The following is a 27245-nucleotide window of genomic DNA, read 5'->3' as shown; positions in this document are numbered from 1 at the left end:
TACGTTAGGTAGCGAAGCACTGGCAGTCGTAGGCGAATATATCTATTTAGGACAGGTATTAATCGCAGATCCGCACATTAAAAGGGAAATGACAAGGAGAATAAGACCGGGATGGAGCGCATTTGGCAAGCACTCCCATATGATCGCTCAAGAGGAAAGTATACAGCAGTTGCATCTTACCTGTACTTACCTATGGGGCTGAAACGTGGAAGCTAACAAAGAGGGTTCTTTTTAAGTTGGCGACAGCGCAGAGGGCTATGGAAAGAAAAATGGTAGGGATAACGTTAAAGATAGGAAACGTGCAGAGTGGGCCAGAGAAATAACTCGTCACTCACATTCTAATGGAAATAAAGAAGAAATGGGCATGGGTAGGACACGCAGCGGGAAGAAAGGATAACCGATGGTCGCTGAGGGCAACAAATTGGATTCCAAGGGACGAAAAGCTTAGCAGGGGGCGGCAGAAAATTAGGTGGGCGGATGAGGTTAAAAAGTTCGCAGGGGTAAACTGGATGCAGCTCGCACATCACTGGGTAACTTGAGGAATATGGGAGTGGCCTTCGCCCTGCAGTGGATATTGTCTGGCTGAGACTGATGATGATGATAATGATAGTTTTTAGTCTGAAGTAACACATGAAAGACGAACATCAATTTCAATAAAACTGTGGCAATGACCTTTACTCAGAGACTCCCGTATAGCGGCTAAGGGTACAGTTTAAGCCATGTTAACAAATTCAAATACATAGGCGTTACTTTCACGACTAACTTCAGCTGGCATAATCATATCGATATAATCTGCTGCGAGGCGTTGCGAAGACTTGTATACCTAAAAAGCAGTCTACAACACGGCACTAAACAATGCAAGTTGACCGCTTACAAAACACTAACTAGGCCTATTGTCGAATCTGCACCCCCAGTGTGGTCACCTCATTTCATAAACGACATGTGTAATATAGAATCTGTTCAAAGAAAGGCCATCAGATTAATTTGCAGCCGCTACGACCGCATGTTTTCACCGTCATCTCAAGCGCGCACATTATCACTGGAGCCACTGTCGCACCGAAGCACGTGTGACTGTAGTAGTTGCGCGCCTGCTTGTCTTGTGCGCCACGCCCCTCAGTGATAACGGCTATATATGCCGCAGCGCCGCGTGCTGCTGGCCACTTCGCCCTGGCTTATCACGGACAGCGCCCAGCTCTGCTGGCGCTGGCCAGTAACTTGTTTCCGGGAATAAAGAAATTCCCACCGCGTGCTTCACGGCTGCTGTCTTCGTTTCCTGCCTGCACGGAAAAACACCACAGTGACTGCCTAATCATGCTGCATAAATTTGTACATGGATTAACCAACTTTAAGCGCCTATCGCACTGATCGCACCCACAGCACGAGTTACCTGACGGGCTCACCAATAATTCCTTTCACTCCATTTTTAGATTGCTTTAAAGTTTTTCCCACAGACGATTGGATTATGGAATAACTTATATGGTTCTGTGTGTTTTCTGTCAACTAACCAATTTCAGAAAAAACCGCCAAATCGTATTACCTGATATTGTACTGAAATGCTGATGACCCCACTCCTGCATGTATCTAACAATAGAGGCAACAGCATTGGTAAATAAATAAATAAATATGCAAAAATGAGACCACTGAAGCCGACGTGCACCATTTGCTGTGGGACTGCCCTGCACTGAAACCAACAAGAATCAGGCACCTAACGGCAGCGGGTCTTTCAACTCGGAATCATGCTGCATATATTGCCTAGACGCAGGGACCACATCGGTCACTTGTGGTCTTCATAAAATCAGCAATCCTCTTTCCATTAATTTGATCATTTCATCATCATTCATTGCATAACTATCTGATGCCCTGAATCAATAAATATACCCACATATAAAAAATTAGGTCTCTTAGATGTATCTAAAGAGAACGGCGAAAGCCTACCATTCCTCTCCTATAACTGGCTGCTCATCGTTTGCCTCTTACAGTCATGATGAGCCATGTCTAGTTATAGTAGCCATTACCACTCATAGCTAAGCATGTTTACTCATTTCCACTCAGTTACGGTCGTGTCAAGTCGTCGTTTCACATAGTGGTGTTCCGTAGTAGTGCTGAGTCATGCCTAGTCATTGTAGTTATGACTACTCATAGCTGAGCTTGTTTGCTCATTTCCGCTCGGTTGCGACTATAACAAGTCGTCGTTTGACACACTTGTCTTTCCGCAGTCATGCCTAGCTATTGTAGTCGTTACCACTCATAGCTAACCATATTTACTCATTTCCAGTCAGTTCAGTCGTTTGATATATTGGTCGTTCCGTAGTCATACTGAGTCATGCCTAATCATTGTATACATTGCCACTCATAGCCAGGCATATTTACTAATTTCCAGTCAGTTGCGGCTATTACAAGTCTTCGTTTGACATATTGGTCGTTCCGTAGTTATGCTGTCATGTAGTCATACCTAGCCATTGTAGTTATTACCACCCATAGCTAAGCATGTTTACACATTTCCAGTCAGTTACGGTTATTAGCGTGTTTAGCCATTTTGAGTCAGTTGTGGCCATCACAAGTGATCGTCTGACATAATGATAATTCCGTAGTCATGCTGAGGCTTGCCTAGTCATTGTAGTCATTACCGCTCATAGGTAAACAATTTTACTCACTTCCAGTCGCGGTCGTTTTGTAATCATGCTGAGCCATGCCTAGTCATTACCGCTCATAGCTAGGCATCTTTTTCATTTGCGGTCATTACAGGTCGCTTGACATATTGGTCGTTCCGTAGTCATTCTTAGTCATTTTATGATGACTTTATTAGCATTTATCATTATGAATTAACTCTATCGATATCGCATAACTTATATTCATTGCCATCAATCGTTTTCATTCCTAATTTCTCTCCCAACACATCCGTTTTAGCAAGTGACACATCATGCGCACAGATCCGACGCACAGATTCCGCGCCGACCACAACGTAGCGCACAGCTCTTGCGCAGAACTTTCGCAAACGGGAGCTCGTTCCATGAGCGGCTTTCACCTTCAAAAGATTAGGATGCAGCGCATTTAGCAAGTATACTTGCAGATTATGACTACCAGTATACGGCTATTGCTCCAGAGGAAAGTATACAACGGTTGCAGCTTGCCTGTATCTACGTATACGGGGGTGACGTGAAGGCTAGCGAAAAGGGTTCTACTTCAGCTGAAGACAATACAGCGTCTAGAGTGATAGCTTGAGAGCTATGGAACGGAAAATGGTAGGTGTAACGTTAAGAGATAGAAAGCGTGCAGAGTGGGCCAGGGAAATAACTTCAGTTAATGACAGTCCACTGGAAATCAACAGGAAGAAATAGGCATGGGCAGTGGTGTAGTGCGAAGAGAGGATAACCGATGGTCGCTTAGAGTAACAAATTGGATTCCAAGGGAAGGAAAGCGTAGGAGGAGTGGCAGAAAGTTAGGTGGGTCGATTAGATAAAGAAGTTCGCAGGGATCAAGTGGATGCAACTAGTACAGGAGTGGGTTAGTTGGAGTAATATGGGAGAGGACTTCGCCCTCTAGCAGGCATAATCGGGCTGATGATGATGATTATGATCACGAGTAGGCGTGCGATGACGTCCGCTGAACACTTGGTATTAACAACGCAAAAAAAAAGAACAGCGATATCTAATCAACCTTTGCAGTAATACGGAAAGTCGAGCTAGTTGGTACATGATTGCAAATTACGAGCGCTGCGACGGAGAACAACAACGAGAGAGTAAAGCGCCTGTCCTTGTCTTTACTCTCTCGTTGTTGTTCTCCGTCGCAGCGCCCGTAATTTGCAATCAACCATTGTTTCATCACGTTCAAGTAATTGCTAATGTTTTCTCGAAAGCAGGAAAGGTACAAGAACCCATCGTCAACATAAGGCCGAAATTTATTTTTGTTAAGTACGGAGACTGTACACAACACGATGAGTTCGCCCACACGATTACACCCAACGCAATCGCAAATAACAGTAAACGATCTGGCGAAGAACGAACCGGAAAGAGGTTCACTTGAAAGAGGCAGGTCTTGGAGGCAGTGTCCACACGTTCCGCTTTTGTGAGAAGTAAAAACACCCGGACAGTGCATGCCAATGGCAAGTAAACTTGGAGTCGCGATTCAGTTTAGGCGAGGCGATATTTCTTTTTTCCATGCGCAGCTTATTCAGTCACTGCTTGAGCAGGCCGTTTTTTGTTGCTTGCAGTCATTTACTGGTCCTGTTCCTTCTCAAGGTTTCATTGCATGGGAGGCCTGGTAGTATTCCGTGCGAAAACAAAAGCCTAGATTAAAGCGTGAACTCAGTGCCTGGTGTATGTTGGGACTTTTTTCAGGAGGTAAAACAATCGGCAAAAGCGGCTGGTCTGATATTCCAGCCAGCAGAACTGTACAAGATATACGGTGGAGGAAAACAAGGCGTGACAAAGGTGAACAAAAATTTGTCTATTGTGGGACAGAGGTAGTTCAGTTGAGTCCGAAGTCGAGGAAGCTTGCGCACCAGGTTCGTGCCTCCCGCGTGTTGCTGCAACACATGCGGAACGCCTTGGGGTCCTTGGTGACCTTGGCGCACTGCTGGCAGAGGTCGCGCACGCTCGCGTGCGTCGGGCACAGGTCTCCCGAAGGCAGCGCCGCCAGCAGTGCTGCTTGCACCTCAGCTCCGGAGGCCGGTGATCGGCGCTGCACGGCGACCGGAAACTCGGAAGAAGACCACCACGGGGCACCAGCCACGCAGTGGGCTGCCAATGTCAGGAGCAGCACAAGGGACGACGACGTCTACGTTAGACGGATACAAAAAACAGGAGTTGAATACAATGAACTGCTGGCCAAATGCAGCAAGAATTGAAACATCCAAGTTAAGAATAATGAAGTTGATTGCTTAACGATACCCAGTCGAAAAAACTACACAACTGTGTCGAAACTACGACTAAATGTTCCTTAGTTATTTCATGAAGCCAGACTTTTCTATACTAGTTCTGCAGTGTTGTGTAGTATTTTTCTAGAGACTGTTGTTCTTTACTACTTTGCTGTAGTAACTGCGCACAGTTCTGATGTTAATAGAGATGTTTCTGCTGTCACAATAGGTTTTTTATTGAAAACCTCACAAAACATTTGGAATGGAAAACTTTCCGTAACTTTTTGGCTGCATAAGCATCTTCGCAGTGTTTCATTGTGCAAATCTAGTCGAATGCATCGAAGTATTTTCACGAGATTATCTTCGTGCATAACCATTGCGATCTGCCATAGCAATGAACTATTCTTCCACCTCAGCAGAAAAGTGCGAGATGGTCATTAATAAAGATGAAACTTCATGCAGGCTTGAGTTCTGTCCCGGATTAGTTGGTTCCCTCTTATGCCCAAACGAGCATTTCACACACTGAGAATGTTCAGTGTGTCAACTCCAATATATCAATATATTCGACAAAGATTCGCTTCAAAATAAGGTTCAACAGTCACCGTGCACATGACAAATCTGTGCCCAGTATCCCCATATGAAGACATGCTAGCATTTCCGGTCATGAATTCCATATCTTAACATCACCTGCCCTTTATCGTTTCCTAGCAATCTAAACAACACTTTTTGTACATGATCACATATTGAATTGTCTTGTACCTATTCTGCTCATTCCACCCCTTATGTAATACCCCGCGAGAGGTCTTTAAGGTAATAAAATGGAATGAAATGAAATAACTATCCTAGAACCCAACTTCTGCACCCACCACGAGAGAGAAATACGAGAATCATACTTTATCTACAAGTTCAAGACAGCTTGCTCTAGATTAAACAGAGTCCAGGAAAATTAACTTGCTTACCTAAGCAATAATCTGATATTAAATTATTGTTTAGCAGTATGCCTCCGCTTCATCGTGTGCTTAAGAGAATATGAAAAGTTTCTCAATTTTATATTGTGGGACAGCCCAGGCCAGAAAGCTCAGGCCAGAAGTAGCGGCTCTTGATACGGCCGTAAGTTTTAAAGTGGTCTAAATGTCCAGCAGTGGGGTCGTCGTGGTAAGCCTCCATAACTTTAAAACGAAGGGAGCGAGGGGCAACGGGTACCCGGCGTTGACCCGTAGGGTGATAAAGGTCCCGGTAAAGTGTTCCATGGTGAAATCGGAATCGACGAAGCTGACGGCGCAAGCGACTGTTTGGGACAACTGATTCTCCACGGAGGCGAGCGATGATTGTGCGGCAGTAAGGGTCAGTCAGCTGCAGGGACGAGAAATCAGCATTGTTCTCGAGTGGAGCTATAGCGATGGGTGAAACATTCAGGTGGCCAGAAGAAGGCTGACTCGGATGGCAGGAGGGAGTGGAGACCGTATGTGGGGCCGCGTCAGTAGGTATCAATGGGAAGCGAGAGAGGGCGTCAGCGTCGAGGTGTTTTCGCCCAGATTTATAAGTGATGGTGAAGGTGTATTCTTGAAGACGCAGCACCCAGCCACCCAGTCGACCAGATAAGTTCTTCAATGATGACAGCCAACAGAGTGCGTAATGGTCTGTGACAATGGTGAAGTGGCGGCCATACAAAAGAGGTCGAAAATTTTGAACCGACCAAACAACGCCGAGGCACTCTTGCTCGGTAATAGTATAGTTACGCTCAGCTGCAGTAAGTGTACGACTGGCGTATGCGATGGCTTGCTCTTAAGACACTGCGTTGCGTTGCAAGAGAACCGCGCCAATACCGTGGCCACTGGCGTCTGTGTGAAGTATGGTGGGCGCGTCAGCGTCAAAATGGCGAAGCACAGGAGTGGGAGTGCCTGCTTAAGAACTTTGAAGGCGTCTTCACATTCAGTGGGCCAGGTGTAAAACACTTTGAAAGACACGAGCTTGTGTAACGGGGCCGCAATGGTTGCAAAGTTTCGAATAAAACGGCGGAAGTAGGAGGCTAAGCTAAGGAAGCTGCAAAGATCTTTCTGACGTTGGGGCCGAGGAAATTTACTGACAGCCCCAATTTTTTCGGGATCAGGCTGGATTCCTGCCTTACTGATGACATGGCCGAGTACTTTGATGGTCTTAGTGGAAAAGTGGCATTTCTTGGTATTCAGCTGAAGCCCCGCCTGGGCAAGGGACGTGAGGACATCAGTGAGACGCTGTAAGTGCTGAGCGAAGTTTGACGAGAACACAATGATGTCGTCGAGATAACATAGGCATGTTTTCCATTTCATGCCGCAGAGCACGGTATCAATCATGCGCTCAAAGGTGGCCGGCCATTGCAGAGTCCGAAAGGCATCACGTTAAATTCGCAGAGACCGTCGGGGGTAGAAAAGGCAGTCTTGTCCTTGTCTGCATCGTGCATAGGAATTTGCCAGTATTCTGAGCGGAGGTCGAGACTGGAGAAATACTCATCGCCTTGGAGACAGTCTAATGCGTCATCAATACGAGGGAAAGGGTAAACATCCTTGCGTGTGATCTTGTTAAGTGCCCGGTAATCCACGCAGAAGCGGACTGAGCCATCTTTTTTTCGAACGAGAACCACAGGTGAGGACCAAGAGCTCGTGGATGGCCAGATGACATTTCGAGCAAGCATGTCAGCAACTTGCTCCTCAATGACTTTGCGTTCTGCTGCTGAAACGCGATACGGCCTTCTTCGAACAATAGCAGAGCCGTCCGTCTCTATGCGATGAGAGGTGATGGAGGTCTTCCCCAACGCTGAGGCGCACACATCAAAAGACTTTCGGTGCCGCAAGAGGACGTCTAGCAAAGCTGTGGACTGCTCGGGTCAGGGCTGATGGCGGCTGCGAGCTCAGAGGATGTCGGAAATGGAGGCTTGGCAGCAGGCGGTGGTGCGCTGGAAAGTGTGCTGAGGGGAACGAAATCGCAGTCAAAAATAAACACAACTGTAGCTCCTCTGGGCAGTAAGAACGGCTGGAGAGTTGTATTGAGGGCCGCAACCACCGCGCAACCACGGGTGAAGGAGGTGAGGCACGAGGCAAGAGCTAGGCCGTCGGAGGTCCACCGAGGAGCGGGCATAAGGAAGGATTTTAAAATGGAAAATTTACTTCAACAAAAGTAAACGAAAAGAAACTGCTCCCTACCCGCATCATCCACACACACACACACACACTAGATAGCAAAGGGCGTCGAGTTCATTTTCGTCGTTGGTTGACGTGATCGCTCCTAGAAGCACACAATCAGCCGTAAAGAAATTCGTTTTGTTATGTTTAACTCAAGTGTACGTTCCTCGACGGTTAAACTTCCGAGATACGGCATCGTCGTTAACGTTTCCAATACACCTTTGCCTGCTTCCTCCTGTTCACTTTTTTGGATGTGTAGACTGAACAAAATTTTCCGTGGGGGCCAGTAGTGCTTCCAGCTCTTCATCGATGTGGCTTAGCTCTTCATCCGGCGACAGCCGTATCCTTGACTGCGTCAGCAGAGAACGGGCACAAACACATAAAGGACGGAGCACTGTGCTGTCACTGTCAACACTTCTATTGACGGGAAGGACAACATGCAGATGTCGGCGATCCGAAAGTGTAGAGACAAGCTGGTGCGCAAAATTAAGGAGCCACTTACGGGAGACCATAGCGGACAAACATGCGTCAGCACACTTTCGGTCACTGTGATGACCAAAGAATTCTTGTAACTTGCTTAGACGAGAAGTTCCTCCTTTATCACTCACGTGTAAGGAGATAACACAAAGAAGTAAACGTCACGCTCGCCCCTATAATGTTTTTCTTCCCGTCGGCGAAGGTGTTTCATGTGTGCGTGTCTGTACTCCCGCTGACGCTACTGAAGCTATGCAACGACCACTTAAGATACAGCCAGCCTTACCAATTTTCTCTTGTTTTATTTTCTGAATTTGTTCTTACTGCTATGATAGCAAGTTTCTTTACGCTGATAACGAAATTTGATATGCGTTCTAGAAACGCGCCGATGCGTTGCGGCGGCAGCCGAGCGGTTTGTCTTCGACTAAAAAATAGCGTCAGAGATACCGGCGGTTTTTATTCGTTTCAGTATCACTGAAAACGGGGTTTTAGCTCGAACGCGGGGCAAAGCTCCGGAGACATGCACACATTCATTGGTATTTAAATAGCGATCCTTCGTCTTCACTACGACCAAGCAACCAATATGTGCACCGAAATGGCGGTTCCTTCCCCTTAGTTCTTTTTAACACGATAGCATTAAGGACTCCTGTGTACCTGCCGCGGTGGCTTAGGGGTTAATACTCTCGGCTATTGATGCGAAATAACCCGGTTCGAATGCAACCGCGCTTCGATGGACGCGAAATGCAAACACGTCCGTGTGCTCTGCGATGTTAGTGCACATTGAATATCCCCAGGCGGTCGGAAATATTCTGGAGAACTCCATTACGGCTCCGCTCTCTGTCCTCTTTAAGTCCCACCTTCCTCTCTTCAATTACAGCGTAGTTCAGATGTCCACGGTGATGTGTGTGAAAGATACCAACACAGAAGCAATAGAATCCAATAAAAGCACATAAACCAATTTACGCTTATTCTTATTTTCCCCCGTGTGATTGTAAAATAAACTCCTTTGGACGCACGTGACTTCGTATCAAAACTGTGACGCTACCGTTCTCTGTGGTATCGTGCCATGTAGCATTCGTCGGCTAATCAACTCGGAGGTTAGTTTGCACAGGCATTCGAACCAGCTGCTTATGTACCTCGAGTTGTAGACCGATAATAGTAGGCACAGTTGTCCCCCGAGAAATGAAACGGATACTGTGGCTTCCTTCCGCATAAACCAGTAGGTAACAAATACGTTTTAAAATTTGCGGAATGAAAAGATTCGAAGCTTGTGCTCCTCCTAATTCTCCTGGCACTTTCTGTCAACCACTCCACTACACTGATCGACCTCTTTCGGCCCTTCTGGTCATCGCTCAAAAGAAAACAACGCCGCTGTTGACGCAGCGCCCTGTTTACCCAGCGGCCATGTCGCTTCTCCACCCTAGTCGCTCGCTGTTCGGCCCCCGTAGTTCTCACCTTTTTGCTCATTCACAAACTTCCCACACGTGGGCACATCTCCCTTGTTGAGCGCGGAACCTTGAGCAGGGACGATGCCGATCGGTAAACTCGCCGGGTCCAAGCTGTCTTTGTTTTGTGTCATCGAAGGGGAAGCCAGTTATGCACGAATGCAGGCACGGGAGGCCGTTGGCGTGGAAGTGACTCGGAAAATGGCGCGACTGGCGCTTGTTATCTGGCTTAAGAAAAATCTGTGCAGCGCAAATTTCATTGCTCTTTAAGAGCCCATATTTGCTGCACCTGGTTGTGCAGAATGCACAATGCGTTCAATTTCAATCTTGTGTATTAAGCGTCCGGCTGGCTGGGCTGTATTCAGGCGAAAGCCTTTATTGCCTCATACTGTCGTTAGCAAATGCGCTCGTGTTTCGGATGCATGCCAATCACGACTGAATCGATACTTCATAGCAATCGGATTATATCGGAGCATGATTTAAGGCCTTTTCAAGATAATTTTATGGCAATTTACGACTAATAATAAAATAGTTGAGCACATGCCCTTATGAACCCATGCATCGGGAGGTCATCCTAACTATCACTAACCATCACTTACTAGTTAAGGGGTGTTTAACTATCACTAACCAGACATTAACTAGTACTCAGAAAGTGCAAGTCAACCAATAGTAACGGTTAGACGTTTCGAGACGTCTATAACCGTCACATGGTGACGTCATGATCGGAAGAGATAATGACGTCAAATCCGATCATGACTGGTGATGACGTCACCAGGAGAAGCTGACTCCGCCGGGCGTTCGATTCAGGCGTCCGTGCGGCACCTTTCATTTGGTGCTTCCTCGAACGCCGCACCACAGAGCATATACAGTACATCAGGCATCAGCGGCGTTTAAAATTGGTTGACAGCAAAGAAAAGGCACAGTATATCTGTGACGATTCTAGTCAATGACAAACGGTCTCGCAGTCAGCGCCTTAGCAGTGCGGCGGGGAAGGCTTCAGCACTTTAGTGAGCCCCAAGTGCCCCTGAATTTTTTAGAACGTTAGCCCTATCGCTCATCGCTCAAGGTCGCGTTATTTTTATACATCAGCGGCACTCATGTGTCGCAATACAAATTTATGTTTCTTTACGCTATTCGAGCATATATTCCGGTTTGTGAACAATTGCGGCAGGACCACGTAGCACCACCATTGAATAAAAATATGTGGATCATCTGTAAGACGCCTGATGTTCAAAGTGGTATCAAGCTATTGAGCATGTTACGGAGCACAAAATTAATAGTTGCGTCAAAGCCTAGTTTACGTTATTGATTCGCACCGACGACTTTCGTTATAACAATTGGCACTTACCATGAACTTTCAAACATTGCGGTTTGCCGTATGACGTTCTGGATGATGCCAACTGATTTTTCGTTTCGTGCTACACTCTGCATTCAAAATTTGGTTCGTAATATTGACAGGGCGCATTCCTCGTCGTCACTTTATACTTATCGCGAGCGCTTGGCTCCTCAAGACGAAGAAGCCGAAGTTCTGACGTTGTAGGTCGCTTCTGCCGAAACCTGGCTCCGTGACAATATAAAATGCGATCGGGAAGCAAGCGCGGAAGCCAAGATCGAAACGACCGATTACGGCTGCGGCCGATGACTAACGCTCGTGATACTTGATTAAAGGATAGTTGAACCACTACAATTTTTTCGTTGGCAGAGTGTTTAAGTTGTTGTAACAGAAGCTTGCAGAGATAGGTTAGTCGCCGCCACTATCCTTTACAAAAATTCCTTAGTCCATAAACTCTCGATAGACTAGCAATAGATTTATAGCCGTACACTATCCTTAGACGTTTTTGGATTGTCTGTATCCAAACTATTTAAGACCATCTATAGATATGTACAGATAATCTATAGAGTTGGTTGGTTTGTGGGGTTTAACGTCCCAAAGCAACTCAGGCTAAATCAGCAACTCAGCATTATCTATCGAGTAACGCAAAATAACGGTATTATAGACTTTGCAAATATTCTATAGTCGAAATGACCAGACTGCATTATATTGAGAGTCTATACACAAAAGTAATAGCTCCAGTGGAGGGGAATGGAGTCCGCAAAACATCTATAGAAAGTCTATAGAGCCGTTTATGAATGATAGGAGAGTGAGAGAGCAATGATGTGCATCGAGATTGCGCGCGCACGTGTTCTGTCTCACGGCATAGAGCAGGCTTCCATTTGTCTCGTTTCTATTATGGCAATTAGCACCCCACTTACAGTGTGCTTTCCGAAGAGTATGCAGCTTTTTGTTTCATGAGAGCTCGAGAAGGTGGCCGTGATTGTCAGCCGGCCTTGAGAATCGGCTCAGTGTCAACCAACGGAGACGTACGAACGACGGGTATCCCTTATTCTTGACTCCGTGACAAAGAAGCATATGCTTGCGGTATTAGAGACGCGTGTAGGCAGGGGAAAGTTCGTGACTAATTTTGCGGGTGCAATACGTGTCAAACTATATAAGAATTACGAACCATGCGCCTCCACTGTCGGAGGTCGGCACGCTGCAGAGAGAGCAAACTCCTCTTTCGAAGCTTGCGCATGCTGAGCTCGGATGTCCAGAATGGGTGTCTGTTGATCACTATGGCGATCTAATTAGTTTTGAGAAAAGAGGTAGGTAGAGTAACAAACGGCCACCGTCGCTTTGGTTCAGTGACTCTGTTCCTCGGGACTAGCCGTATATTCCTTCCCAGCTAGAACAGCCGCATTTCTTTTCACAACTGCGTCATCTTAGCGGTTAGGGCGCTCGATTGATGATCCCAATGACACAGGTTCGATCTCGGTGGTGAGGTCCGCTGTTCGATGGAGGCGAAAAGAAAGGCACTCGTCTATTGTGCGACATGAGCGGACGTTGAAGAATCCCCGGTTGGTCGACATTTTCGGCGCGCTGATAGCCTGAGTCGCTTCCGGCCGGTACACGTTATAAACCAAACTAACAAACATATGCCAGTGTCCCCACCATAGTGCTGTCTAGAAAAGAAATAGCCAGCCTGTATACAAAGCGGAGTGCCAATAAACATATGGAGTGTGCTCGTCCTTTGGTTTTATTTTTGAATTTTTGCCAGTTTTAACTTTTGCGAATTAAAAGTTAATAACACTTAGCGACGTTTCTTTCTTATATTGCGCTGCTCCTTTGTGCACTCAGCATAAAGCAACGAATGGGAGCGATAGCTCTTGTCTCCTATTTTTGCTCTACGAACGCTCATACGTGAGTCATCGTCTCAGTCTAGGGAGGTGAGTGCGTCTGTTTCGTGCCACGTTCAGGATGATGCCAACTGTTTTTTCGTCTTGTGCTACATACTCTGCATTCAAAATTCGGTTCGTTTTCGTGCCACCTTTCAACCACTGTTGCGAAAGCAGTTTCTTCCCCAGTAGAAAAAATCTAGAGAAAAGTTTCTGTTGTCGCAACAGAATTTAGGTGCGCTTTTCGAGAGTTAACTGTAGTGAAGACAGAAATTTCCGCAGGAGCATCATCATTTTATGTAGTTACAACACAGCCATACTACATAAGAACAAAAAAGCTTGACGATGCGCCAGAATTAGAGATTATATTGTGTTTTTCACATGGCCTTCTTAGTTTCTTTCCTCGACTCCGCATCCTGCTCTATTCCAGTGTGTAAGATGGAATGCTGAAAAAGGCAGCTATCAATCTTAGTAATCGCTCTATAGACGTTCCGATCCGCATGTCTCTGAACGGAAGCAAGCGGTTTAATTTTCCTCGCACGAGCACGAGTGGGGAGGAGTTTTCTGACTAATGTGCAGTCGAGCACATCGCTCCGCAAGTCCATTTTTACGTCCTGTCATAAATATGAAGTGTTCGGTTAAAAGCAGGCCTCATCTACTAGGCCCAAACACGTTTTGCTCACTGCCGATTCACCTGGTGGCACAACTGGCAATACCAGCGGACGTATTCTACTTATATGCGCTGCATTTGTTAGCACTGAAGAGGCACAGGGCGAGCCTCCCTGCTGATGCGTTGTCATGTTTGAAAGCTGCACGTGGTTAGAATTAGGCACAAATGATGCAAGGCAATGGATCCACAAAATTATCCTTGGGATGGCGCTTATATCGATTAAGACACGATAAAGCACTGTGGTTTTACTTGGCAGTGAGTATTGAGGACTGGCACAGATTTTGGAAAAGTATGCCTTGCCTGTCTCGCCTCCTGATGGATATCGCCTTTACAAGTAGCGGCATACATTTGAAGGCACATATGCAAAGTGCAACCAATCTGAGTAGAGAAATTTCCACAGTGCTCAAAGAGATGAGCACACAGACAGATAAGGACAGGACGGACGCTAAATCTGATGAACTATGCACCAATCGTGGGGGATTCTTGGGGGTAGGAATTCCAACCGACGACTTATATACCAAGTAATAGGAAGGTTCCATAGCGCTAAACACGACCAGCGCACAAGCAGCTATGGAGAGGACGGACGCATGCACAAGCCGTGCAAGGTTCATCCGAATCGGCGCCCTTTTTAGAACGACCTTTCAGCGCCGTGGAACATTGCTATTACTTGGTATATAAGTCGTCGTTTCGAATTAATACAGCCAATAATCCTCCAACTTTAGTAGAATATGGACGCTATAAAACGGGAAGCGAAATGGACACCATTGCCCAAAATCGGTTCAGTTACGATACGAAATCCCGCAGCGTGCATGTGTTCCTGCGGACCCACTCGTGAACCAAGGAAGGTTTGCACCTTAAAAATGACCGCTGCGAGTAGAAGAGCCTTTTGATGACACTCGGGTGTGCTCTCTTCTATTGCGCTTATTCAGCCAAACCACTGAGCAAAAATGAGATGCACAAATATGGCGGGGAAGAAGCAAATTCTCCAAGGAACCGTGCCACTCACCTGTGCCATGGCGGAGGGTGTTGCGGCGTGCTCGCGCTGGCGCTGTGTGCTACGGCCCCGGGAGTCTCCCTTTTTAAGCGGCGCGCCGAGCGGCCATCGATCCGCGCAGGTGTCGCCGTGAAGTGTACTTCCGGCTGCTTGCTGAAAGCCTCGTCGTCCAGTGGGTGCCCTATTTGCGGAGTGCACTCACCTGGAGCTCACACACCCTTAAAAGCTAAAGGCTGCCGCACTCGTGCAGCGGAAGCATCTTAACCAAGCGCCACAGCAAGTGTGCTGCGTGGGCAACCTGCTTGACTGGCTCAACAACATGCGCATGCGCGTTCACGCACACTTGGCTGCAGACGGGGTTTAGCACTGTGCACATGGGAATGCAGCGTACAGGTCATAAAAGATGTCTTCGGGTCAAGCGTGGCTGCATGCGGTTCACTGACATCGCACTGTACGCGAGGAATGAGTTACCCAAGCTGGGCTCATGCACTGCTGCCAGCAGTTAGCGAGAAACACCCGTGCAGACCGCCGAGAGGAACGGGCCAGCTCATAATACGAGATGAGCAAACCAAAAAATCTGGCCTTCTTTCAAAACAGACCGATATGTTCGACGGTGGCATGGCTGCTGTGAACTACATAAATGTCCCCAATAGCTACCACCGTAGATCATGCAGTATGCGGCGAAAACTACACGGCATATAAACATCGCGGGCGAAGGATCTATATCGGTGGTATGTGGTTGCTTTTAAGCTGTAGCGTAGGCAGATTTTTTCCGTCGAAGAGGGGTGGTTGTGCCCAGAATTGAGAAAAACGTTTAAAAAAAAATCCGCATCTAATTTCGCATTAACGTTGTGACGCAGCCACTCTTTGCGCAGCGTTCAGGGTGGTGTCGCATTTAACATCCATCTGCTAGACAAGTTGGAACCCAGTTTGCAAAAGGAATTCAAACCAATCAATTGTTTGCCGTTTGTTAATTGTAGATGTTGCTATCCATCGAGAAGTAAGTTACTGCTTCTTCCTGTAATCGAAAACCATATCAATTAAACATTTAGCCGAACTTTATGGTAGTTTCTCGATGTCAAAAATTGGCGCAATGAAAGTCGCTGCCACCACTTTTAATGCCGAACTTGGACGGCCTCCTATAATTCTTCTTCTATTTCGTGATGGATTTTTAAATTATAAAATAATTGCACAATTTATGTAGAATTGACAAGCACGGTCAATTTTGAAGATTAAAAAAAAACACAGTGCGAAGAAACAGGACACAGGAAGAAGACACATACAAGACGGGACTGGCGCTTCTTCCCGTGTCCCTGTTTCTTCGCGCTTTGTTTATTTTTTGAAAACTAGCCCAGACCAAGATCCTATTTAAGATTTAAAGTCACTGCAAAATGTAAAATGGCAAACATTCCCTCACACCTTCCTTGTTTTCGGTCTTTCTGGCTTCTTAACGTAAGACATAAGGAGCCCATCATTTTCATATCCTTGCCTGCTCAACAGCTTCACAAGGGTGGCACTTCTGGAATTCTTGATGCTGGTAACAGGATAGTGTTAAGGAGCAGCTGCCGACCTCGCCGTTTGATCCCGTTCCACGTGGCACTCGCGGTAAAAGGCTACCGCGAAAAGAGCATACTGATGAAAACGTCGTCATAACGACACCCTTAAATTTAACGAAAAAAAGGTGTCACCAGTAGAGTAACACCAAATCAGCAGCAAGCAATATTTTGGGTGTTTAATGGGCCGGTCCAGTTCCAGGGGATAGCTGGACTGCAGTAGGCACTGCTGATAAGCGTTCGTTCTTTGTAAAAGGCCATTGAGACCCGAGGGTGGTCGGCTACGCAGGGGTGGCCGCCATTTAGCGCGCACCACCAGCTCGCAGATCGACCCGTCTTTCAACCGCAGCGGGACAACAAGAGAAACAACGGGTTGATCATGAATGGACCAAGTTAGACGAGGGTTAGCTCGGTTTTATGCGGCTTTTGCGTGGGTTAGCGCCTGAGTTTGCGTTCCACTCGTCTAGCTCTTTTCAACGACATATAACGTAATGTTGTGGCATGAAGCTCATTTTAGTGGCAATCACAGCGGTAATAATTAGGATCTGTAATTAATTCGGGGCAAGCATACTTGACTTAATATATTTAATAATATATGACTTAACAATTGAGTATTCAAATATATTCAAATGCAAATAATTAACTATAATAATAAAGAGCTACAATTAGTCCTGGGCATTTATACCTCACATCAGCTATTCAACACTAGAACACTTGTGTCATATGGCTTGACTCGAATGTTTGACACTGAGATTAGGCCCACGGTGAGAGGGACAAACTTACATGCTCTCGACTTTCGCATCGAGTAGAGCTGTAGTTGATCAGACGCTCTATAAACCAGCCCCAGGCCTCTGCACAACGAGCGATGCAGCAGGTTCAGAATGGAGGCCGATCGGGCTTGCTGGTGCCTCACTTTCGGAAGCGCTTGATGAACGACTCGACTAGTACTGGAGGCGGCGCAAATAGTTTTTCATCTTACCTGGTGACGCGCTCCTTGCGCCTCGTATGAGAAACTGCGAATGTCATTGCGAACCACCCATATGTACATTTTTAATCTGCTTCCACATACGTTTGAACACATTACACTTATAATGACTAAGCGTATCCCGTAATCTAGTTCCACGTATGCATTATAGTTTTTTTTTATTAAGCAAGCTTGCCATAAAGCTTATTATAAGAACCCATGTAAATTATTCTCCGTAAGAAACCGGAGAAGGCTCCTGCTCTTATCGTTGTCGGCGATCCATTTAGAGACGTTCTCTTCCCTTGTTGCGGTTAGTCCCACTTCCTGCAAAATATGTGTCCTTGATGCCCTTGTCCCTGCACAAGTCCGCAGCAGGTGGCGAACATCCACTTCTGCAGCTGGTGTGGAACACTTCGGGCATGCGGTGGGTTCGATGTCTTCTTGAGGTTCTTATCGGCATGTTACCGACGGGGTAAGGGCCGCCTAGCTCTTATCCTTTTAAGGGAAACCTCCTCCAATCTTGTTAAGTTATGAGGGAGGGGGAAAGTACACGGGGGAATGAGGGCACGTGCACTTTTCCCTAAAGATGATTCTAAGATGGGAACAGCGGAGAGGGCATCAAAAGGGAGTCTGGTGGGGGTGCATTAGTGTTTGGAACTTCGTGTGTGAGGTTTTCAACTTTTCTCTCCTCAGCATTCTCAGCATCGTCTTGTGTCCAATGTATCTGAATGCGTATCTTTGTTTTTTTGTTGAGTGCGTGGATTTCCTGGGTTACACATAGTGCCTTTGTCACTTTATTCAGTTCTTTTATGGCGGCTGAGGAGTCTGTATAGATGTGGGCTTCTGTTATGGAATCTATTTTATTTATGGCCTCCATAGCATCGCTGATTGCATACAGTTCCATCACAAGCGCGTCCGGGTATTCTGATACATATTCATTATGTACCTTTAGTTCACTATGTGTTGGGCTAGTAGCGGCCGATCTACCGCCATTTTCTTTAATTATGCGTCCGTATAGGCAATACAGGTACATGGAAGCACACCCACCAGAGGTCTAGATGCCAGCTTTTCTTTAAGACGAAACCAAGCAGTCTTGTTTGTCGTAATATTTATGAATTCCCACAGAGGGGGGTCAGCCATTGTTGGTGTTTACACTGTCATTTCGTTACACAAGGATTTTATGGGTGTAACACACTTTCGCGTCATATTTCGTGTTGCCTCTCGTTGTTCAATCAATTCTGTTATTCAGCCGTGCACATTCTTGCAGAATAGGAATAGGGGTGCGCTTTGGTAAGACCATGATTATGCGCATTGCGCTTCTATTTATTGCTTCCAATTCCGACCACTGCCTCCTCGTGAGTCTGTGGAATTGGGCCTGGTAGAGAATCCTTCGCTCTAACATCGATTGTACAAGCCGTCTTGCCATGTCCGCTCGAGCTCCTCCTTCCCTGAAGTAGAACTTGTTGCTGGGCTAGTTGGTTCATGATCGTACGGGAAAGTAAGCGCAAAAAAAGACAAACACAAGAGAGGAGACAGGTCCTGTCTCCTCTCTTGTGTTTATTTTTTTTGCGCTTACTTTCCCGTACGATCCTCATTCCCTAGGCGAAATGCGGTTTATCAAGTTTAAGGAAGTCGCCGCTACTTTTTTCACCTTATGGAGCCATTGTGTACCTTTGCCAGATTTGTGCATTTCTAGACCAAGAACTTTAAACTCGTCCACCTCTTGCAGTGCCTGATTTCCAATCTTTAGGGTGACTCTTTGCGTTGCCAATTGTTTTCTTCCATTCTTGTTTGCAACATGAATGTAGGTAGACTTTTGAAGTGAAAATTCCAGACCTGCATCTTGGACGTATTCATCTATGGTATTTAAAGCCTCTTGCAGATACTGATTCTGTCTATCAAGTTGTTTATGAGCAGACCAAATTATGGCATGATCTGCGTTCATGATATATCATGAACCGCACTTCTGGTATTTCAGCTAATTTCCACGCTAATGGGATCAGTGCGATATTAAACAGCAAAGGTGCTAACGCTGACCCTTGTGCCACGCATCTGTGCGAGGTGTAATTGCCAATTCGTTTTCCTTTATCCGGATAGAAAACGTCTTGTCCTTAAGCAGATTATGTACTGCTTTTATGACCTGCAAGGGAATGCCCTTACTTTCCATGTTGCTAGGAATCTTGGCATATAACACGTTATTGTATGCTTTCGCCACGTCAGTAGCCACTACAGTGCACACAAGGTGGCTATAAGGCGACACGTGTATGGCCATTTCAGCCACGGCCGCTCAGTGGAGGCGCACTTGGGTGCGGCCCGTCGCGTCGCCCAGAAGAGCCGTATTGCGCCTAGTTCTCATCGCTACCGCTGCGGCGCCACCGCTCCGGGACGAGTATCTATCCGGAAGTTGGTGCAGGCGCAATCATTGTTCCTGAAGCTCTGGGCTTTAGAGATAACAGTGGCCGGGTGAATAAACCGGCGGTGGAAACTAGCAAAAAACGACTGGAAGATTGGTGGCTTAAAAGCAGAGAAGTGACATAATGTTAGTAATGTAGGAACAAAATTTAATAAATAGAATGGTGGTTTAGTTAACCATTCTAAATCAATAATTAAGATATAGGGAGAAAAATGAGCATGATAGCTACTGCTAGCACCCCGTTTCAAAGGGGACGCTCCTATATTCCATCCATCCATCCATCCATCCATCCGAATCCGGGCGGAGAGCTGCGCGCAGCGGCCGTGGCTGTGCTTTCGTTTCGGCGTCCGCGTGGTCGGCGCTTGCTCAATTTAGGATTATGAGCGGCGTTTCACACAGTATGTGATGCTATGTGCATGTTTGCTATTGATAAGGTGATAGCGGCAAGTCATCAGTCAGTCAGTTTAGTCGTTCAGTCGTGTCCGACTCTTCGTGACCCTATGGACCATGTCACGCCACGCTTTCCGGTCTCTCACTATCTTCCTAACATCACATAACTTCATCAAGTCATCATCACTAGGCTTTTCCAAGTCATTCGTGGTCTTCCGTTTACAACGAGAACGAGGCAGTCGTGTGCTTCGCTGACTGTGCACCCATTTAGTTGCGTTTCAACCACTGTAATAACGTATTATATATTGCAATCTTGAAATCGAGACATGGTTTGGGGCCATTTATTCAGCGTGCACTTTTCTGGAAACTTACAATTCAGGACGTAGCGTTCAACATTATTGTTCAGCCTGTTCCGTTTTCACTGAAAATAATACTCAAGTGGGTACCACCACTAAAACATACTAACTAACACAAACAATTAACTATTACTGTTGCGAATTACAGAGGTCAAAGCCCAATGTTCCACCAGACCGAAGGGCGATGTGACCAACGTCGCAATCATGGGGGAGGAGGATGGTTTTATTTCGTGATTTGGAGCTACACAGCGTAAAAAGGGTTGATACGCTTATGCGCTTCCGGCAGAGCCAGTTAGCGGATGTTGTGAGCGGAGCAGCTATTCATGCAGCATTCTTAGTCTCTGAAGGATACAAGGTGAGACCAAACTAGTGTCCAGAATTTTTATGTGGCGGTAATATTACCGTTAAGCGGCGTCTATGGGAGGCGTTGGAACCGCTTGGCGGTGCTTAAGGAAGATGGCGCGCTCATCGGCTTACACGTCTGAGGAGGGTGCAACAGAACGAGAACGGAAAAAAAGGGTGCACTGTAAAAACAAAAACACCTTATTAGGTGTTTTCGCATGTCTATAACTAACACCCATGCACCCTTGAAAAAAAGTGGCTTCAGAGTGCCAGTACACCTTCAAAGATGGTGCTTCGGTTGGTCATAACACCCTTCTATGGGGCCAATGCACTGGGGTGTTTTCATCACCTCTACACCCTATTGCAGGGTGGAAGCAGTGGCATTGCACCCTTACACCCCTCTATAAAAATCAGTGCGGATAACGTCCATATATTTCATTCCCTAACAAGGAATTACTTTTGCCACTACACGTTCCTTAATGCTTTTCCTATGTGCACATTTGCGATCAAGCTTAATGGTATTCCTTTTAACCACCTGTAATGCCAAATGAGCATGTAAAAAGATGCTGCATGCCATTATTTTGACATCCAGAATGGCCCATGCCAGTATGATTGTTTTTTCAAATTCACAGAGCATGTTACAAAAAAATGTCACAGAAGGAAACTGGAAGTCTTTTATTCGTCATAGAAGGGTCAGGGTTCGGGCTAGCGGGTGCTCGGGTGCTGGTGAAGGGGGGGGGGGGGGAGGGCAGGGGGGCACTTGTGTTCTGTTTCTTCATTGATGCGCGCTATGGAACCTCATTTATTTAACAATACTGCCACTCTCCACCGAGAGCCTAGCAGACGGGCAAAAACATACATGGTATGTATGTAAAATACCTAAAAAAAATGAAAGAAGCAAAACAGTTCCAACAAATGCAGACAACAAAGTATACAATTTTTTTCAAAAACAGACCCGAACAATGAACACAACAGCATGGTGACATTTCTGAAAAAACAACAACAAAACGTTTAGTCGTATGCAACAATAATCGCAGTACACAATATTAATCCTATGCTTTGTCAGTGTCAACGCGTGCGCTTGCATAAAATTCGGCCTTAAGCGATGAAATAAAGCGTCGTGCAGCGCATCTTGGCTTCGACACGCAGACGCCCAAAAAGAGGTGCTCTATAAAGCAGCAGAAATTGTCGGACCCCTTGCCATACGTCAGATTGAACAGCCAAAATCGACCCATTATTGGAACAATACCCTAAGTAGAGTCGATGACTCGAAGAAGCTTCCGCTGCTGAATGAAGGGGAAATGCTCTTCAGCTTCTTTGATGCTGCTCCCAGTATATCCGACGTACGGCGTGGCAGGCTTTCTTTCTGTTCCTTGATAAAATTGTGAAAGAAGTGCATAACAGAGCAGCTGTATAAATATGCACTGCACCTGGCAAAAAGCAAATTAAACATATTTTCTACTCTATATTTAGAATACGCCAATGCCCCTTTAGTGTACAGCAGTGTGCTGGAAAAAGGCCCTATCGGAAACCACTGGTGGTTATCTCACAATTAACAATGCAGAGTATACTGTTATGGTTGGTTCAGGAGGCACAAAGCCAGCAGTCTGATCAAGTCATAAATGAGAGCACATAAGGTCAACCCATTTTTATTCATGCAGCATGCTGTTGCATGGTAATTTTTGGATTATGCAAGCTATTTTATCAAACAAAAATGGCTACACTCATCAAAAGCACCTGGGTTAGAGAACTTCAATGCTGGCCCACGAACTTTTCATTTCACATGAACTGGAATGCTTATTATGATAGTTAAAAATGTAAATAAACAATAAACACCACTGGAGCACGGTGTTTACTACTAAAATATTAACAGCTGGCTCAACTGAAGGCTTCACACAAGGCCTACAGCATACCCTGCACTGGCCAAGTAGATACTGCAGAACCAAACAAAAAAAAAAACATGGAAAGAGCATACTTAGTAATGAGACACTACAAAAAAAAAACAAAGTGCATGTAATACATAACACATAACACATAATGCATTTCTGAACTTTTGCACGTCTTCTTGTGCTAAGTATGAACCAGCCAAGCCCTAGGTCATCGCAATGCTTCCTGAAGTGTTTACATTTAAGGTTTAGTAACAAGGAAAAAGTGTTCTCGCTGCTCTATGTGGCAGTTCTGAAACTTCATCACACATTATTCATTGAAAGTGTACACTGGAGCTTTGAGTTGAGCGACAATTACTAGTGCAACAGCAGAGCATTACCAAACAACCAAACTGCAGAAGCTCTAAAAAATGTCAACACTGAAGCATGGCATGTTAAAACATTTTCCACGCATAGCACATTGTATGCATAAACATCCAGAACATCAGTGGTGAGCCTCAAGAGGCGGCGGAAGCTCAAGTGTTCAAGAAGTTGTAATCGTTATAGCGGCAGGCAGTCTGAGCACTTTGAAATACTAAAGGTTCGAATACTAAAAATATGTTGACTAACTTGAAATGCAAAAATAACAATTTGGATTTATTGAGAATGTTTACTATAAATGAGAATGTCTATGACAGTGCCACATGGTTAATGCATGAAATGTTAGCATCTGTAGTTGAAGGCATTATATTTATACAGCATGAACCTTGAAACACAGCAGTATTTTCTCCCAACCAATGTGGTAAACCTAATCTCCGAAGAATTAAAATTATTACATCATTTCAAACTTGGCTAGCAAATTACAGCATTTTTTTAAAACAACTATTAAACTGCAATACCCACCTTCAGAAGCCTGTAGGATAAGACAATGTGGCAAATATTTCTTTTGAAGCAGTCTCAGATTATATATTCCAGACATTAGGAACATGTTAGGTACTATAATGCATGAGCAGGTTGAGAGACCCCTTTCCAGCAAATGCTAAACCCCACCAAGCTGCCTGCAACAGCCATCTGATAAAGCACTGCTGGTGCACTGCAGCAGAGTGCTTAGTCAAATGGTACACTGCACCAATCTTGACATTACCAGTGCTTCATCAGGTGACTCTTGTATGCAATACGACGTGGTAAGCATGTGATGGCAGGAGTATCTTAAAAGTGCTTTTGATTGTACTTACAGTGCAAATAATCCTTTCACAGCAAAGAATTCACAGTTGTGATGAAAACTGGTGTGGTATTTCTATTTGAATTATGAATCACTAATACATATTACAAGTTAGACTGTAAACCATTTTAGAAACAAAGAAAATTCGCTAATAATGTCAGTTTAAAGTAGGCTTCCTGAATATTCAAATGACAAAGAGAAAACTTACAAATGATACAAACAACATCCAGAGCTCCCGGCTGGTTCCCAATGTTTGCTTAGAGTTGCAGAATGCATACTGTCTGTACATCTACAATAGAAATAAGCAACACAACAATGGTGTACCTCCTTGCAGGTAAAAAGAGACAGCCGAGTTTTGAGGCGATAATTTATTGTCTAATTTAGGAAGGCGAATAAACAAAATTGAAAGCATGTAGAGGCACGCAAACTGAAAGCCAAACATCTGACAGCAAAAATTAGCAAAGCTTGTGAAGATTTGAATCAGGTATCACCTAATTCTCTGCTACTAGTTGAACAGATTCGAAAGGGCTGCACCATTACAATGAAGAAGAACAATAGGTAATTTAAATTTAGCTAATACGAAAATTGTTACATATGAAGAAATGCACAGGCTAGTTATGGTTTTATTATTCTTTCTGAAGCTCAGCCACGTTTTTAGTATATCTATAAGGCAATGCAAAATGGCAAAAATGTAGGCATTTAGCGAAAAACTGCCAATTAGATAGCACATGCAGCAAACAGAAGGAAACAGCTGAATACTTACGCTTCTTTCTCCTTTCACGCATTCCCTCAGAACATACTTCGAGCACCCGGGCAATGTCCTTTTTTCTTGCACGAATGGTGTCCTTCAAAACCAAGACAAGTGTCTTGTTAAGGCCGATTTCAACTGCCTCTTTGCCGTCCTTCTTGATCAGCATGTTGAAGTCATGTAAGAACTGCAAGATTGTGTGAATGGTAGCCATAAAGAATTCATTTTACTCAATGTTTCAAGTAACTGAATATTAAAAATCATTGTACAAAAACTAAGGCAATTGATGCCTTTGTACATATCTGAAAAAAAAAAAACTGGCATTAGCAAACATCAAATACAAATATTTACTAAGGTTAGAAAACAGCAAAAACCATCAGTATTTTGCCACTCATCGCCAAACTGCAAGCAATATTAAGGAAAGTCTAATATAAAAAATAACTAAGCAAAAATTATGATCCTCCTTCCCTCAACTTGGCACTCGGCTGAATGGCAATAAAATATGTAATATATCTCTAAACTTTAAATTCTCAGAGACAATCTACAGACATGCATCGTTAGCATATGAAAGTCAAATTGTTTTCTGGGCCCTTTAAATCAGTAAACTGCTTTCAACACATACATTACAATTTTTTTAATAACAGTAAGTCACAAATTTGCCTGCAATATGCGCACTGTGATGAGCAAAGAAGGTAAACATATGCGACTAAGGCTATGATAACCGCTTCATATGTACATTTAAGCAAAAGACAAAAAAAAGTAGAATCAAACTCTGTAATAGCAACATCCGGTACAATATTTGGCCACGGAATTCAAGCTGTCGACCTCTACTTGAATGCTGAGGCATCAGTATCGAATATCCATTTATTCTAGTCTAAAGACACTACAAAAATCAAGTAATGCGGTCAAACTGTTATGTTGAAATGTGACCACGAAAATAATGAAAACTGGATGGTTTGAACCACATCAGCTGACTTAGCACGTGTACAAGTGCCTTAATTGAAGTCTTGCTGAAAATAAAATACGTACCTAAATGATTCTTCGAGAGCGAAAGTAAACGCCATAAAAATGCAAATTCACACTCCATGCAACCGCAAAATATAGTCCCCGTAAAATGAAAAATGCTCCCATTGTGATTAAAAAAGGCAAATCCAGACGCGGGGAAGTTAACATAGGCTGATGATAGCGGCATATAGTTTACGCAGTTTGGAATAAACTATTATGCAACCAGGCCGGCCGACCAGCGCACTTCGATGCCGAGAGCACGAGCGCAGAGGCGTGCCGCGCTGAACGGCCGCCGAGAACGAACATAGCCTCCTCGAACAAAAAGTTTAAACAGAAGGGCTGCGGGAGGACGCTCCCCGAGCAGCAGGACGGTGCGCGCCTATGCTCCGAGTAAATAAAAAAAAGGGGGGGGGGGGGGGGTCGCAGCGCTCCGAGTGAAAGAAGACGACGAAGCATGAAAGAGGTTTCAGGAGAGCGAGCGCGAAGTGTAAGAGATAAGGGAGGAGGGGGGAGGGGGGAGTCGAGAGTGCTAGGAGAATTAAGGTAGTACGCCAACATGACCTTGCCGCACGAACGGAAACGGTAGAACAAAACCGAGTCGTTGCGAACTGAGCGCAAGTATCAAACTGTCAAGAAAGGAAAATCGTTTCGGGAACCTCCTGCGCGTACAAAATGCGAGGAAACGTAGCACATACATTATTTCTGTTCAAGAAAGTTGAGACTGATGTTCTTGCAGCGCAAATCTGCGTAACTCGCCGCGACATCTACCACATGTGCGATGTCATTTTGGCAGCCAGGTGAAAACAAGCGCGTGTCCCACGTTTTCATTTCAGCACATTCTGGAGCGTTCCGGAACAAAAAGACACAGAATGCAGCAATCCGGTAGGACACTGTTCCCACAAAGCGCAATATGCGTGAGAATAGGCTTACCTTTACAGACGATTGCGTCAGCCGCAAAGTACGCTGTCCGCCTTCGTATCACCGGCACCGAACCAACCAGTGCGATTTCAGTGCGAGTGCGATGTAGTCGGCGCATATACCTCTTAGTCACGCAGAAAAAAAAAATCGTCCATGCCTTCTTCTTTCAAACAACTCAAACAAAGCGGTGCAGCAGTCCTTCGGCCTGAGCAAAGCAAAAAGAAGCCCGGACACTTGCCGACACGATAAATGCCCGTTTGCGTTAAACACCACATGTAGAAGGCACTTCACAAGCGTACACACTTCTGTAACACATATGCAAGGGAAATGCAACACATTTCACGAGGGTACACAATCGAAGAAGCACATTCAGCATTCGCCGAAACGTGGTCGAAACGCACCCCACAATGCTAACGGCCATATTGTGAAATTTGAAAAGAGCGTTCGCAGCTACCGGCGGCCTCCTGGCGGTGAAATTTTGTTTCAGTTTCTGTTTCATTTTTAGAAAGCACTCGTGTGTAATTTTAATTTTAGCGTTACTTTTGGTGCTTTATTTAGGTGTTGGGTTATATTAGCAGCGCCGCTTGTGTATAAAAGGCTACGAAGTTACGCAGCCATATACCACCAGCATGTTAGGTGATATTGCTTACCCGTAACACC

The 27245-nt window shown here is 45.2% G+C and overlaps 1 protein-coding gene and 1 long non-coding RNA gene across 2 annotated transcripts; both read right to left on the bottom strand.

Annotated features, from left to right (window-relative positions):
- Positions 1-3896: 3896 nt before the first annotated feature.
- LOC146177869 (uncharacterized) lies at positions 3897-15072 on the bottom strand. Its single transcript, XM_084581706.1, has 2 exons — positions 14822-15072; positions 3897-4776 (listed from the first exon to the last, which is right to left on the bottom strand). The coding sequence occupies exons 1-2, from the start codon at positions 14828-14830 to the stop codon at positions 4468-4470; spliced, it is 318 nt and encodes a 105-aa protein (XP_084437832.1). The 5' UTR covers positions 14831-15072; the 3' UTR covers positions 3897-4467.
- Positions 15073-21724: 6652 nt separating this feature from the next.
- On the bottom strand, positions 21725-26998 carry LOC146177868 (uncharacterized). The gene is made up of 4 exons (XR_014701099.1): positions 26598-26998; positions 24678-24849; positions 24123-24203; positions 21725-22199 (listed from the first exon to the last, which is right to left on the bottom strand). It is a non-coding gene; the product is annotated as an uncharacterized LOC146177868 (long non-coding RNA).
- Between the last annotated feature and the right edge of the window lie 247 nt (positions 26999-27245).

The sequence above is a fragment of the Amblyomma maculatum genome, chromosome 10 (genome assembly GCF_055883805.1).
Source record: "Amblyomma maculatum isolate TAMU_Amacu chromosome 10, ASM5588380v1, whole genome shotgun sequence".
NCBI classification, from domain to species: Eukaryota; Metazoa; Arthropoda; class Arachnida; order Ixodida; family Ixodidae; genus Amblyomma; species Amblyomma maculatum.
The sequence above is the reverse complement of the archived record's forward strand: the minus strand, read 5'-3'. Positions and strand labels throughout refer to the sequence as shown.